General features: G+C 38.5%; 1 protein-coding gene across 2 annotated transcripts in view; it reads left to right on the top strand.

Annotated features, from left to right (window-relative positions):
- Positions 1–16,073, top strand: part of CREB5 (cAMP responsive element binding protein 5) — a 254,317-nt gene that overhangs the window by 39,242 nt on the left and 199,002 nt on the right. Inside the window, exons 2-4 of one of the 2 annotated variants that reach the window (XM_071561003.1) lie at positions 3,228–3,299; positions 6,507–6,600; positions 14,152–14,273. In XM_071561003.1, the coding sequence (XP_071417104.1) occupies positions 3,246–3,299; positions 6,507–6,600; positions 14,152–14,273 (270 nt within the window). In that variant the 5' untranslated portion in view covers positions 3,228–3,245. The remainder of the gene's footprint in view (positions 1–3,227; positions 3,300–6,506; positions 6,601–14,151; positions 14,274–16,073) is intronic. The other variant, XM_071561004.1, reaches the window with a different exon arrangement.

Raw genomic sequence — 16,073 nt, forward strand, 5'->3', positions numbered from 1 at the left:
TTTAGATGGAAGGGCTGCTGTGATTTATTTTTGTTAGGTGAAGTCAAAATGTTACCATTGGTTGTGTTATTTCCTTCCTTCACTGCACATGGTGTGGGAAAAGAAGACCTAGATTGTGTGGCCCAGCAACACACGTGAGACCTGTGAAGAGAAGTGTGTGCCAGAGGCTGTGTGCAGCTGTCTGTAATCCAGGCTGAAGGAAGGGACATACATGCCTGAATCTTGAAAAGGATGCCGTGCAAGATGTGCTATGCACAATCAGAACACCTCTGTTGCTGAAAGCCCCCACCCTGCTGCAAACTTTGGGGGAGGCCCCGTGTTGCTTGTGCATCCATAGTTCTTGCAGAATTCAGCAGGATTGAGGCATGCAGGAAGTGCACATTCACAGCCCAGACTTTCAGCTGCTTGTATCTTGTCAACATCTGAGCATAAAACTGGAATTGCTGTCACAAAATAGCCAACCACCAGACACCCTCTCAAAAATTGAAGGCAGCAGGCAGCTTTTTCACTCATTTGCTGTTGTAAGAGAGTCAATAGTACCACAGTCTCAACTGCAGTGATAGCATCACACATGAACACCAATTCTCTGTAGTGCAATTTGTCTTGAGAGCACTTTTCTACCTGATAACATGTTCTGTGGATCAAGTTATGCTAGACAGTAGTGCAAGTCATACAGCCATTCTAGATTATTACTTTTTTAAGTTTAGTGTCTAAAAAGAATGGTTTTCCTGGGAACAAGCAGTTGCTTGTACATTTGTGGAAAACAGATGTCGAATCTGACACCTTTTCCAAGTACTGAGATTAAACACCAAGTCTTTCCTGGAGTCGATGCGCATGCTCAGGCTTATAGTACTTATCTACTGTTATTTCAGTGCTTAGTCTATGCTTATCTATCTAGATAACCTTGAGAATCATTTAATTATTATTAGGGCATGCACTGATGGATTGAGTGACTAAAGCATAGGGTGTCTTAGATTTGCAATACTCAATAAGAAAACAAACTCTAAATAATTCCTGGTAATGTTTTGAAATTCACTTGGACACTTGGGACCAGAACTGTTACTATCTTGTTTTCTTTAACTGAGTCTCATCCGTTGTTCTGCTATTGAAAATGCTGTTGCCACTATCCCCTGAGGAGGGGAGAAAGGGGTAACAGAAACCTTTGGCAGTGCTTCAGTTGCAGAAGTAATTGAGGTATTAGATAAAGCCTTTCATTATCCACACGTAGATTTTTTTTTCCTTCTTTCTGTGAAAAGGTCTTTAGGAAAGACAACATCCCTGGGGTCATATCCTGTAAATAGAGGTGGATTTAAAAATCAAACTTAGCTGGAGCTTTTGGTTTTGTTTTTGAGGGGGTTTGTTTGTCCAGTCAGTTATCTGTCTGCTGTTTGTTTCTGTCAGACAGGATAGTGTAATTCAGAGTATTTTTATGGTTTCAACTCTGAAGAGCTTGTCTATACACTGTCTGGAACCGAAATAACTGAAATTAGAAGTAATTTGACACCTTTAGTTATTTTTGTATGCGAACATACTCTTTCATTTCTGATTATGAGTATCCTATTTCAGTTTAACATAGCTGTAAGTTAAATCAAAACAGGATATGAATAATCTTAAATGAGTAAATTAGGTACAATTTTAGTTATTTCAGTTCTAGCCTTCTGTGGATACATAGGTAGTCCTGAGTTAAGGTCTTTCTTGACACGTGTTTGTTTTTGGTGCAATAAATCACTTGTCTAAGGACAGATGTTGGTAGAGATGACCACATCAGGAAGATCAGTTGCTGCTTATTATCACCTTTAGGGAGTAGTGTCCTTGTGGAGGTGAAAGAGCAAATTAAAGAAGAAATTATTCACTTATGGATGCTGCTTCTAGGAGTCAGTGGAGTCAGATAAAGAGTGGGGTTTTTTATGTCACAAGTAGGAAAATATCCTGTCAAGCTAATGCTGCCCACCAGAATGAATTTAAATTAAATGAAAATGTTATTGTCCAAAGATTTTCTTTCTTTTGTGTTTGTTTTGTTTTTTCCTTTGAGAATTTAGGGCAGTGAAAATAATTTTTGCAAGTACAGACCTGGCTGATGTTCAGGTTGGTTACGTATTTATTGTTTGCAAGGGAACTCTTCTGAAAACAGAGCTTTTCTATCAAGTGTAGGCTTGGTAAAGACTCCTGGTAACAGGAAGCAATGAATTGTAGTATTAAAAAATTACAATGGGGTTGAGTAATTTTAGCACCTGTCCTTCTGCAGATCTTTGTAGTTTTAAAGTCACAACCTTTTTCTCCATAAAGATATTTCTCTTTGGTTCATGAAAAAAATTGCACAAACACAACTTGGATATTTTTCCAGGTGGACTTACGTTGAGGCTGAATTTTAAGAGATTTCAGGTAATCTGTAAGCAAAAGTCATGTGTAGTGCTTTAAGGCAGTCAGCCACTACATTCTAGCTGGTAATAACAGTTGTATCAACAGGGTTAAAACATTTCTGAAATAAATGGCTAGAATGTTACTAAAAAAATTATTAATGATTTTTTCTTGTCAGGCACACTGCCCTTATACTGACCCAAATTCAGCTATGTGTTCTGAAGGTGAATGTTTCATCCTTTGGTTTTATTCGAGGCTCAGGAGCTTTCCCCCAGGGTTCAGTTCAAGATTTCAGGACTAGGGAAGTGCAGTTTTAGACAAAACTTCACTTCTCAAGCTGACCTTTTAAAGGATGTGGATGCACAGTTACTTTGTGTGTATAGAGAGCATGTATATAATGTATTTAAGTTATTAATATCAGACAGTATGGATGCAGAACTTCAAAAAGTGGGTTCTTTCTCAGAAGTAACCTAGACGTCTGGTTTTAATGTTGCTCGGCAGGAACTGAAGGAGGAAAGGTAAAAACCTTTAATTCAAGATATTTCTGAGCAGACACGGTCTTATCTAATAACAACACTGAACATATGCTATTTTCTGAAGCAGATTTCTGCTGTGAAAGCTAAAATTTTTTTTTCTTTCTTCAAAGTAAATATGTGATCAAGAAGGAGTAATACGAGTTTAGACTGTAGGGAACCTGCTGAATATTAGCAAAATTAGTACTCCAAGGATGAAAACTCTTTCTGGTCTGTTTGTGGAGTTTGAAATAAAAGCACAAACCGTGACGACTGTATGTTGCATGCATGTGTGAAGTTTAGAACATATATATTCATAGGTTCCCTTTCTTTCCCCCTCCCCCTTTTAACATGTAGATTTATGAGGAATCAAAGATGAACTTGGAGCAGGAGAGGCCTTTTGTCTGCACTGCCCCAGGCTGCTCACAGGTGAGTGGAGTCAGCAATGATATTAATTGAGTCCTCAGCACTAGCTCTGGCTTGTATAATTCCTCCTGATATATTAACACATGTCTATTAGTAATAATATGTGTGTCAGGTTTTTGGTTTTGTTTTGGAGGGGGGGGGTGGTTTTTTTGTTTGTTTTTTTTTTAAGTTTTCCCCGCTCTCAATTCCCTCCTTTCCCACAAGACATTATTACAAAATACTTCAAGCAGATACAACAGCCAGTCAAAAGTGAGTTGATACAAGTGCTTCTCAAGCTGCTTGTGTGCCTTCTCTCATCCCCAACCCTAATGTTTCAAGCCAGGTATTGCAAATTCCTTTAGTGACTAGCAGGAGAGAACACACTGGGCAGGACACATTTGTCTGTCTTCTGCTTAGATGTATGATGGAATATATTATGCTTGTTATTGGATGTAGTAACACTCCTGATTTTTTCTGTTTTAAATACTTAAATGCAAGGATATCTTATTAGCTGCTTCTCATCTGTCTATCTATCTATCTATCTATCTATCTATCTATCTATCTATCTATTTATTTTTGATCTCTAAGACATCTTTCTACTAAATATTTTCTATAGAAAATACAGCCAGTAGATAAATTTTGTCCCAGGATGTAAATTTGGGATTCCTGTCCTTTTGACTGGTGATCTGCCCTATGTCTCTGAGGGTATAATCTGACCTGTAACATCAGATGCTTAATAAGCCTAAAAAACCTGAAATGATAAGGATTTTACCTGCTGAGATTTCAACTGGGGTTTATGTGGGTTTTTTGGTGATTTTGCAGCAGTGAGGAAGGTTGCCCCTTATGCAGCAATGAGGGGAGATCCAGGTGTGAAACTTTGTTTCCTAATTCAGTTTAGTGACAAGAGTTTGTGAGTAAAATCTTCAGGCAAGGGCATCTTTTGGGCTTTTGCCAAGGCTTCCTGTATGCATCTGTTTTAAGGGATTTAGTGTACCCATTTCCTAGGGTCCTTCTCTCTTAATTTCCCTGCTTCAACTGTATGTTGAGAGTTTTCAGCTGGCTAATATTTTTACAGCCCTTTGGGTCTTTCTGGCAGAGTGATGGGTGACTGTTACTGGAGTCTAGGTATCAATTTTGCCAAGAGATTAAATATGGAGAGAGAGAAGCCTGTGTTCCAGTTAATGACTAGCTGAGCAGGTCTGCTGATTCACTAAGTGGGAACCTTTCTATGGAGGTCAGAGTGCATCTTCTGGGTTGCCCCTTTGGTCAAGGATGCATTCCTTGGAATCTCCACATGCAGAGTTAAACTTTCACCATTCTGTCACATAGGTAGAATAAAACTATCTGAGTTTTATAGTCAAGTTTTATTTACCTTTTTGATGAAACTTGAAACTAAATTCCACTGAAATCAATCAATGTCAGTGTTTTCATGTCAACTATTAATTAATTTCCTCAGTGGAGGAGAGTCTGATTCAAGCAAGCTCTTTTAGGTATTCAGATAGTGAGTTTGGTTGCATGCTGCTGTAATTTGGAAAGATGAACAATGTAGGTGTGACTTCATCTTAAAAAACATTTAATTTCCCATTTTCAAACATGACCTCTGTTTACTGGAAATGAGGACTTCACATAAGTGCATAGTGCAAGGCTACTATCCAGCTAAGCTGGTTGGGGACTGGCTTCTCTCTTGGCCAGTGTGGATATGTGTGAGGGAGTTGACCTTCTGCACAAGGAAGAAAGTAGAAAACAGAGAAGTCCGGGCTGGAGGAATAGTTTCTCCACTGTTGCCTCATGCCCTCTTTAAGCTGACTGATTTCATCCGGAAGATAAAGCATGGCTTCCATGAAGGAAAATCCATTTCCAAGAGAAATAAATGTGGGGATTTTTCCCCCTCACAATTTCATTGAGCAAAGTTTTTCTCACTATTGCCTTTGTTCTTAGCATAAATTCCTGGTGCTGCATTTCTTCCAGATGAGTAAGCAATGAACCAGGATTTCACAGTGAGGAAAAGGTCTTCAGGATTTCTTTATTTTTCTATTTATTTCCCCCAGAGAATTCATGCCCATTATTTATGTTTCTTTGACTATAGGCTTAGAGAGATTCTCAGAAGGTGTAACATGGCAAATATTTATGCTATAGTCACAAGCAAAGTCACTTAGGCAAGTGCATACTGTGTTGAAAACTTTAGGTACCTTTAACTCCATTGTTGCTGGTTTTTTTTTTTTACAGTCTCCTGTGTGCTGTTGATTTAGAAAGTTGCTTTTAATTTTTCATTCCCTCAAGCCTTGGTGATACAATTTTTTGCCTTTGCTAGTCCTGAAATAACTGTGTTAAAACTTTTGCCATAGCAAAGATCTGTGGATGCACATTGTGATAAATGAAACTTCACAGAACTGGTCTGCTTTTTGAGCCCAACTGTGCAAGTGCTTGAGCATTTATTCAAGCTTATCTCTTCTTTGTCATGTTCAAAAAAAGCTATTTGTTGTACAAGTCTGTTACTGGACTATAAAACAAGCTTAGCACACTGATTAGTTTCTTACAAAGAACATCTCTTCACGCTCTCTGCTTGACAAAGGAAAACAATTTAATTTAGTGTCATAAAGGGTCATAATGAGTTGCTATAAAACTGAGCACCATTGCATTGCCACTTTGAATCAACTCAAAGTATCAGACATTTCCAAAATTAAAAACACATTTTGCCTGAATACTTTTGGATAGAGAAAAGCTGGCTTATTTGATTATTTTTATTGCTGTTCATCAGATATAGGTTGCAGAAAGACACAAAAGCAGAAAAATCCAGTAGTGATTTAAGATTTGCCTTATTACTTAGCATTTGCCGTGGGCTAAGAGCACACACAACAGCAGCTATCACAAATCATCAGACAAGTGGTGACTTGTGAGGCTGTGGTAGCTGGAGACCCTTATGATCCAAAACTTGGTCTGCAATTTTTTTCAAGTAAATGCATGACACCTTATGGTTTGTCATTGCATACAGCACGACAGCAAATATGTTTGTAAATCCAGTACAGCTATTTGTTACTCATACTCACTTGCATTTTGAAATATTCTGTTTCCTGTGCCATTTGGACACATTTCTAGCTGGATAAATTTCTTTCTCTCTATTATTTTTGAAATTCTGTCCAATGCCAAAAGTTTATTAGAGTATTAAATTCTTCTTCTTTTTTTCTTTTTTTTTTCTCTCTTCCTCTTTCTCTCTCTGTGTTTGCCTGACAGCGTTTTCCAACTGAGGATCATCTGATGATTCACAGGCACAAACATGAAATGACTTTGAAGTTTCCTTCAATAAAAGCAGATAATATGTTATCAGGTAAGAAGACATGAATTCAAGAGTCAAGATAACTCTTCAGATGATGTTGAAAGCATGACTCCTATCAGAAAGCTACTGGCAAATTGTCTCCAAGATTGGTTTAAAAAACCCCAACTCCAATTAAACAACAAGTAGAGATATAATAAGCTAGAATGCATATCTCTGAACAAAAAGTTGCTATTCTTATGCCTTCATTCATGTTTGGCTTGAGAGGGAAAGAAATTGCTGAACCCCAGTCATGCTGGAAGCTCTATCACTGATTCTTGTGCCAACATGCCAGTGAAATATAGGCACTTAAGTGCATGTCACCTGGGTGCACAGCAGTGAGTGTGTTAATGAAGTGAATTTGTGCTGTTCCTGCAAGACTCACTATTTAAGCTGGACAGGCTCACTTCAGCAACTGCAACAGGCCACAGCATAGGAGCCACCTTTATGGTGACTCCAGAACTGCCTGCTGTAAATGGCCATAACCAGAAAGGTAAAGCAGTAAGTAATATCCAGTACTCTTTCTCCTGAAGGTAACTCTCTCTCTCTACACCTCCCCCATCATAGACAGTGGTGATTTGGTATAAGGTGCAATTACACCCTTTAGTTTCTTATGTAGTAATTTTCTTTTTGTACTCTTGTATGCAAAGCCACACATCGATGACTTGCTGGTCTTCAGCAAGTGCTGGGTAAGGTCGAGGTAGCCTTCATTTTACCTCTCCTCTTCTCTTTCCTGTTGTTTATTCTATGGGCTATAGGAATGGATTGTTTAGAATAATATCACTAGGATTTTTCAGGCTTGAAAGTAATTGCAGAAAAAAAACCCCTATGATGAAAATGTGTGTGTGAATGCTCACAAGTGTTTCATGTTTACATTTTGCAATGGGTTTCTTCAAGGTCAATTTTGTGCCATTTTATGTGCAAATATATAATGATTTCAGGGTCTCCAGCTGACTAACTCTTTTATGGATAAAGTGTTTCAATTTTTATGAAAATCATATTTAGGTAAGAATAGTTTGCAAATATTTGATTTAGGATTATTTTTTGTTGTGACTTTAGGCACCAATGAGAAATCAGGCAGACTTTATCCCAAAGAGAGTTTATTTTGCTTTTACATTTGAAAATGCCATAATGGACTAAGTTGAGAAAGAAATGGTACACAGCATGTTGAAGAGTAGGGCTTGTAAAGTGCCTGCATGCCAGCTATGCCTGCAGAATCCTGTGTTTGCAAGCACAAGTGAGAAAATGCTGCTTTTGCATTTGGCTGTGTCCTTTGGCACAGAAACTGCTTGAAGACATCTGTGCTAAGGGCACATTCACCCTGTGCAAGTGCTGGCTTTTGTTTAAACTTTCTGTTTGGCAAGACTTTTGTTTGAGTGCAGTTTCTAAGAAGTCTGTTCTGTCATCAGGAGTCCCCTGAGTAGAGTAGCTCGATTAATGTTTGGTAACTTCTATGATTTAGCTGTCCTGCTCCTTCTAATGGCTTGTTTTCTCAGGCAAAATTACTGTCTTCCAGCACTGCCACTGGCACTGGGCCCACTAAACCTGCAGTTAGCCAACAGTATATACAAAGCAGAATTTTCTGACCAGAAAGACTCCAAGACTGCTTTTAAGAGATGTATTCTTGTAGCTTTGTGTATGAGAATCCTCTGTAGTAGTGAAAGAGCACATGTATTCTCAAAGACTGGGCCTATGTGCTTGACCATAATGGCCTGACAACTTGGTGCTGCTGTGTATTGATTTCTCTTTTTGTGTTTGTTTGCTGGATTTGTTTGGCATTTTGCAGTCCTTACTCTGGAAGCATCATAGATCATCTACTCTCTTCAGGGAGACATTGAAAAATAGTTGTTTCGTTACCCACAAAACCCCTGGGGAAATCTAAATACCTTAAAGTTTAAGATGTTTTATTCTTAGATTTCATAATGAAAAATTAATGATATATGGAGAGAAGAGACAGACTTTTCTCTTAGACATTTGTCTTCATGTCTTCCTTGTTTTTTGCATTTTTGCTGTTTTGACTTTTTTTTTAAAGGTTTTTAAAGGTTCAGAGAAATTGCAGCAGCAATTGCCCTGTAATAAGCCAGGTGCTGTACTAGTTGATTTTTTCTCTCTTTTTCCTAAGCTGCCTGAAAGTCAGATTTTTCCATTTTTTCCCAGTATATTGTATACTATCTTTTAATTTGCTGAATTAGATCCATTCATTACTAGCAATTAGTTGTGAAAAATAGTGGACTGTATGCTTTCAGTTAGACATAAGAATGATCTTCGTTTCCAGAGATAGCTTCAGTCCCAGTCTGGGATCAGTATAATACCAGAAATGCATCCTAAACATGCTTTCTATAAACTGTTGCTGGAAGTAGGCACTAAAACTGAAGGGCTGTTGATCTTGTACCAACATGACATCTTAGAAATAAAGGAAAATATGGCTTGGGAAGAAGGAACTTGTTTTTTGTGTGAAATCTGTGTTGAAGTCTGAATTTCTAAGGCAGAGGTAAAATTATGTTACAGGTAAAGTTATATGTTGTTATGTAGATGGGGTCAGTGTTTAATAAACAATATTTCATGACCTGATCAAAACTATCGGTGCTATGTTGGTTTATCAGGTGTGTCTGTCAAGGAGCTTCCTTGTTATCAACTAGCTCCATTACATTTTCTACCATTTTGTTCATACTGGTTTAAGAAGAGCAAGTTGTATTAAATCTGGTGACTCTGGAACCAGTTCAGAAACTCCAGATACATGCATACACTAAACAGCTTTCTGTTCTGTGCCTCTGTAACTGGAAGAGAAGTCTGCCACAGGCATTTCATTAAAATGCAAGTGGTACTTTCATTGAACAACTTGATATTACAATTCTGTCTTTTTAAATTAATGTTATTTGTTCCTTTTTGTGTATGCATTTTATTTTTGTTTTTTAGAAAGTCTTGTTATGAGTATGGCCAGGGAGTCATTGATGTTTTCCATTTTCATCTTTCCAGCCAAAAAAGAGCTGTTTGAGATAACACTTGTGTAAGTTTCTCATGCTAGTCATCATTGCAGGCAACTCTGTAGTTAGATTGACTGAAATAGATGTCATCTCTTTGCTTGTGTGCTAACTGAACCTTGATTTCATTGCCTTGAAGCTCTGTAGTTTCTTGTGTGTCAAAGCTGTGGTGTTTAAACACCGAAATATTAATGTCTGTGGAACAGATTGTTCCCTCCAGGTAAATACTAAAACCCCCGTGGAACTGAACTTTGGGAGCAGGGGATTACGTACATAGGAATTTTTTTCTTCCTCATTCTATTACTGAAATCCAATCCTCCAGAGTTTTGGTGATAAAACCTACTGTGGAGATAGAAACAGCCTTCTTTAGATGAAAAAAGGGCAAATATATTCCTTTTCCCAGGTAATGACTATGTTAGTGAAGTAGCTTCTGTCATTCTTGGTTGGCTTAATTTTTTTCTCCTTGTAGTTTACATGGAGAGGTTTATCTAGGCATGAATTTTGTGGAGTGCAAGATTATTTGGTATTAGGACCAAATTGCTTTCTTGTTTGCTTCTGTGTCTCTTGCTTTACCAGATAATGAAATGAAAAGTTTTCTAATTTCTACTGATCAGATTCAGTGACCAGAAGACTTTAAAAATTTGTTGTACCCATTATGTATAACCCCCAGAAAATCCAACCAATGCTTTAAACAGTACGTATTTAAGCAGTAAAATTCTTGGTAGCTTCACCTGGGTGGGGGCAGTTTCACCACATATGACTAGGTGCACCTCTTCTTCCTCTCCTTTTTCTTCACCTCTTTGAGGTGTTATAATCTTGAGCTTTCCAGTACACTTGTGTGGAAACCTGCCAAAGCAATGAAGAAACCTTTGTTAATTTCTCAGGATGTTCCTCTTTCCTTTTGGCTGCTTGATGGGCAGACCTTCAATTTTCTGTGCTAGCCCTATTACTCTGACTGTGTTATCACTGTATGAAAGTACAACATGGGTAAGTATACAACTTTGGAGTTGGGCTGTTAGGTACATTTTACTGAATCAGAATTTTAATTTTTTTTTTTTTGTAATGAAAGCTTGTTTCATGTAACTGTGCTTTAGTTCTCCAGGGGTTTTTAAAACTGGTATTATGCTTCAATGTTTCCTTCTGTGTTTTGAGGGATGAATTTAAGAATTCAAGGTAGTTTTACAAAACACATTCTGGATGAATCAAGTAAACTTTCTATATAGCAAACTAATGTTTTGTTTCCTGAGCTGTTGTTTTGAAAAAAATATATTGAGACTGTGTGTCCTTTCTGAGGCTATTATTTCAACTCGCACACCCTCAAACAAACCAAAACAAAGAAACCCCCATGCATTGCCAAACATAATGTGTACATAACGGAATCTTTTGAATTTACCAAAGACTTCAAATTCTCCATTGCTGTATAGCATATATTTTTTAATGAGTCTGGAAAATCAGGTATCACTTCAGACATTGAGGACGGGTTTTCAAAATGGTCAGCAACAAAAATACACACAGCATGATGGGATGGCTGATCACTGCAACAGGCAGATACCTAGGATTAACCTAGATAAACCTGAAAACCAAGCTTCCCAATTCAAAATACAGCTTGGGATGTTAAAGTCCTGGGTTCTGTGGGTAGCAGCATGCCTGCAGGATGGCTTCCTACATAATGTGTGTTCTCAGAAGGAATGATGAGAGTGATGCTGGTTCTGTCTAAGTTTGGGTCCAAATGGGTCTGGCCTGTCCATTTGCTGAAGCACAACAAACTGGAGCCCTGTTCTCAGTGAGCCTGCAATAGTTGTGGGTGCCGGTGATAGCAACAAAAGCTTTGTTTGTATCAACAGGGAACAGTGAGGTCAGGCACAAGCTGTTGGAACTTTTAATGCATTTTTAAGTGCTGAGAATTAGGAATATTTTATTAATTCTGACCTGAATATATAGCTTATGTTAGGGTCTTCTTTATGATATTGTTCCCAGTTAAAACAAAAATGCTTGCCTAATTTAAGTAGAAGAATTACTGTGGTGTCGAGAGTAATTTTTTTCTGCTAGCTTGCCCACCTCCTAAGGGAGAACTGGAGTTTTGCAGAGGCAAAATAGTTGGTTGCTCCAAAGCAAAGCAAGCCCAATGGACTTGGTAGCCCTGAAGTCCTGCAACCAGTGAGTGCGGCGTTTGTGCAGTGTAACTACTATACTGTGTAAAGTCTCAACATTTTAAAGTCTGGATCTGTATCAGTTCTGCTCTCACACAAACACAGAGGTTTTGTGGAGTTCTGGTTTCTGTGAATGTTGAAGGATGAAGTATTTTAAGGTAAAAAGGCTGCTCTTGTTTTATATTTGATTAAGCTGGCTTCTAGAAGGTCTGTGGATGGAGTTTAGGCTCTGTGCTTAGTAGTGCTCCTGCCCCATTTGGGAGGAGATTTGGCTGTCTGCTTTAACAAAATCTTGGTGTGAATTCCTGTCAGTCTGATTTTTGGATAATGGGAACCATAGGAACCATATGGGGAGGCTGAGGTAGTAAGTTAAGATCACAGTGTCAATATGTTGGTGATGTAAATAGTGTCATCAATCTATCAGTTTTGATACTTTGAGGTAATAAAGTGGTTACCTGGAAAGTTCAACTGTAGGCAACATTTGTTTATTTTGTGGTGTAGAATGCACACTGTCAGCATGTGAAGAGAAATCCATTAAGGTTTTTGTGCATTCGAAGTCACAATCTTGCTTTCAATTATTTGTTTTCACTGTTAAAATGGATTTACTACACTGAGATAACCTTTTTTTTTTGTCAGTCCACCATTGATTGAATAGATGCCGAACAGATTGGGAACTTTAGCTGCATGTATCTCATCACCACCTTTTTATCCCTTAAGTTGCCTCTGACCTGTTGTGCTGATGCCCGATTTTTGGACCAGTTGCATGCCTTGATGGAAAGTAACAAGACTATGTTAGCGTATTCTCTTCTGCCCTGCCCCCCAAATTCTGGGCTCAGGCAACTCTGAAAAAAACTAGGATTTTTGATTCTGGTGAAAGTGGTGCCATAAGCTTCTTTATGAAACCCTTATTCTCAGTGTGGTTACCCTAGACATTTATTTGGCACTGCTTATTTAGGATATGGACCTGTAAGGTGCTGAGTGTCCTCAGCTCCCATCACTGTCAGCACCTCGTTGACTCCTTTCCTTATTCTGAGTTCTTGCAAGATTTTTGGAAAGTCTTATGTTTCTTATGGTAGTTAGCTGTGAACACTAATAGATAAATATGTGTGCATTCCTAAACACTTGAGTTTTGTTTCCTTTAAGCTTACAAGTAGGATGCTCAAGCCAAAAGAAATATAGCAGAATTTTAACATTAAGAACTTGCTTTTTGTGTTACATTAAGATGTTCCATCAGAAATATAAATGCAAAGGAGTGTCTTTGCCTTTGGATTACCTGAGACGGTCAGATCTGGATGACCACACCTGATACAGGTGGAAATTGGCTTCAGGTGTTTATAATGAAGGAGGCTGATCCTCCCTCTTAGTTTCTCAGTGAAAAATGCATTTCTTTTGTATGCCTTGCTTTTGTGCTGGGCTTTCGTTTAATTGTTGCTGTGTCTTTCTATGCTGATTATGTCAGGTAACTTTGCTGTAAGGCTGCAATATTAGAACTTAACCCAGCTTATCTAGGTGCAGGAAACGATTTTTTATTTCCAGAACTCGCTGAAGTGGGAAGTTTTTTTCTGAGGTTAGAATTGACCAAATACAGGCAATGGGGTTTAATATCACAGTTTTCATTCTTTACAAAATTAATTACAAACAACAGGGTAGTTGTCAATGACTGTGGAGAAGCTGTCTGAAAACCTTCTAGTTTCTTCAGTCCTGCCTGCCTGTGACATTAAAGAGAATCCTGTCCTTCCTCTTATTAATTATGAGAGGGCAAAAAATTCCTAGAAATGAAGGCATAAAAGATCTTTTGACTCCAAATTTCATGGTTTGTATGTATTATCAACACTTTTAGGTACAAAACACAAAAGGATGCTTCTTTGTGGCCAAATTTTACCATTTCATAGCTTTTATAAATGTCATTTCACTACTCCTTCAAAAATTGTGGTAGAAGCAGAACTTCTCACCATGGCTACCTTCATGTATTTTGCTAAGTATGTGTATGTTTGAGGTGGTTTTCAAGCACGTGAAGGTGTTAATTAATGCACAGCAACAGCAGTTCCATGCTTGCTGTGGTGTAAATGTGCCTTATGGTATGCCCTGTGCTTTGTTTTGCATATACCTATTTTTGAGGTTTAGAGACATATCTAATGACCATTTACACACGTTAGGTATATGCTCTTGTGTCATGTGCCATGTGAAAAGCCGTCCTGTTGTTTTTCTGGTTCAATGATGCTGCCTGGTTTCACACACTGATGGCAACCACTGGCTACCTGCAGTGTATAATGTTGACATTCAGCACAGTGTGGAGTTTTTTTAGTGATCATGTGGTAGGGGTGGGAAGACAAGGAGAAGTTTATGAGAAGCTCTGTTTTGCTGGAAGACTATTTAATTGTCTCCCTCTCCTTTTAATACTAAATACCAGCAATCATTTTTTGTCATATCCTTAGATCAGACTCCTACACCAACACGCTTCCTGAAGAACTGTGAGGAAGTGGGCCTCTTCAACGACATCGACTGCTCCCTAGAGCACGAGTTTAGGAAGGCACAAGAAGAAGAGAACAACAAAAGGGTGAGTGTGAGCACAATGAGCCCTTCCTCCCCTTTTGATTCCTTGAAATGTTAAAGGAAATGTCCTTTAATGTGTGTAAAAGCAGATTGAGCTCTCCTACCTGGTAGTAACCTTTCGGTTAGAAACTAGGTGGCACTGTACATTGTGACATGCTTTTTAAACTATTTAAGCAGTTGACAGAAATAAAAACCTCAAACCAACCAAAAAACAGTGTTAAATTTCCCAAAGTGTGTAACTGTGTTTGCCAGAGTTTGATTGCAAGTCTCTGCTTTTAAGTAAACTCTAACAGAAACCACACACCACCTCTTGAGGGAGAGGCTGGGGAAAATTATATCATCTTTGAAGTAAGCTTTGCAAACTTGCTCAAATACATTACAGGGAAATGTGGATTATGAAGGGGCATTTACTTAAAAGCAACTTTTTTGTTTTGTTTTGTTTGTTATTCCTCCACTACATGATGGGACCAGGGATTTATTTGTCATTGCTACCAGCTTTACCATGTTTCTGTATTTCTCATAAAGTATTCATGTTGCGCAGGGAAAATTTGACTTCAAATACCTAGTAGATAATGTATCCCATTTCTTCTTAGTATTCTTTGGGTCTCAATATTCCTAAGTTTCAGTCGAATTATATAGGCCACTTTGTATGGGGTTAAGTATAGTCCTGTACCCAAAGCTTGTTAGAGTGCTTTGAGGCATCCTAAAGCCCTGTTAAAATTTTCAAGGAATTGTAAAAGAGCTTAATGCACTACAGAGACCAGCAAGAAGTAATGCATAACACTTAAACTTTTCTAATAATGTCTAAAGTTCTGGTTGCTTGGGAGAACCAAAATATAGGCAGTGCAGGGCTTCCTACAGGAGCATATTGCATACTGCAGCCTTCCAACAATCAGCCCAATGCCTCCCCTTCACAATGTTCTCTTTTGTGGCTATGTTTTCCCTTCTCCCATTTCAGCAGCTCTTGGAAATTCTTTTGTAATCTGTCCCCTGCCATAGGAGTTCCCCAGTTATTGGACACTGTGTTACTTGGCTTAATTCTTGTAATAATCTCTGTTTATCCAGTTTGAACCTTAACCGGGACCACAGACGAAAAGCAGGAAAAGGTGGCCATGAAGCAACTATGGTGCTTTACCCAGAGGACACTTCTTAGCTTGCCTCAGCATTCATTTGCCTTTCAGAACGTGTGTTCCTCCAATTGCAAAGGTGTCCTCTATAGGTGCACCCTCTTATAGCCGCTGTATCATCTCATTTGCTCTGACTGTCGGTGATTGCTGTCCAACTCAAAATTCATACCTGCAAAGCATGTGTGCGCTGCTGGGGCTCATCAAATCTGGAGGCATCTTGAGGTTTGCAAAGTAGAGGCCAAAGAGGGATTTGTGGAACAAAAGAGGTATAAAGTTGCTTGCTGAGGTGCAGAACTGAAGAGGAGGCTTGTAGAAATAAGATGAGAAGGGAGACTAGGAGTGTTTTGGGTTTAGCTTACAGGGAAGGGATTCTAGGGATCGTTTCTTTGTAGTTTATAAGGAAAGAGAATGGGACAGATAGCGGAGAAAGGCTGTGTCATGGTATGCGGAGCAAGGAAAAAGTGTGTCCAAATGTGAGAGAGTTCAAGTTTTGGTCAAGTATTGGGAAAATAGCCCAGACTGACCCTCACAGCTTTGTGTGTGGGACGAACATTAGGAAAGAGCCTGCACTGAGATAAATGTGTCTAATATTAGATTTAACTTGTTAAAAACTTGGTGGTTTAGGTGCTGCAGGGGGGAGTCTTAGAATCAAGGAGAACATTTCTGTACATTCCTAC

This window comes from Pithys albifrons, chromosome 7 (assembly GCF_047495875.1).
Source record: "Pithys albifrons albifrons isolate INPA30051 chromosome 7, PitAlb_v1, whole genome shotgun sequence".
Lineage (NCBI taxonomy): Eukaryota > Metazoa > Chordata > Aves > Passeriformes > Thamnophilidae > Pithys > Pithys albifrons.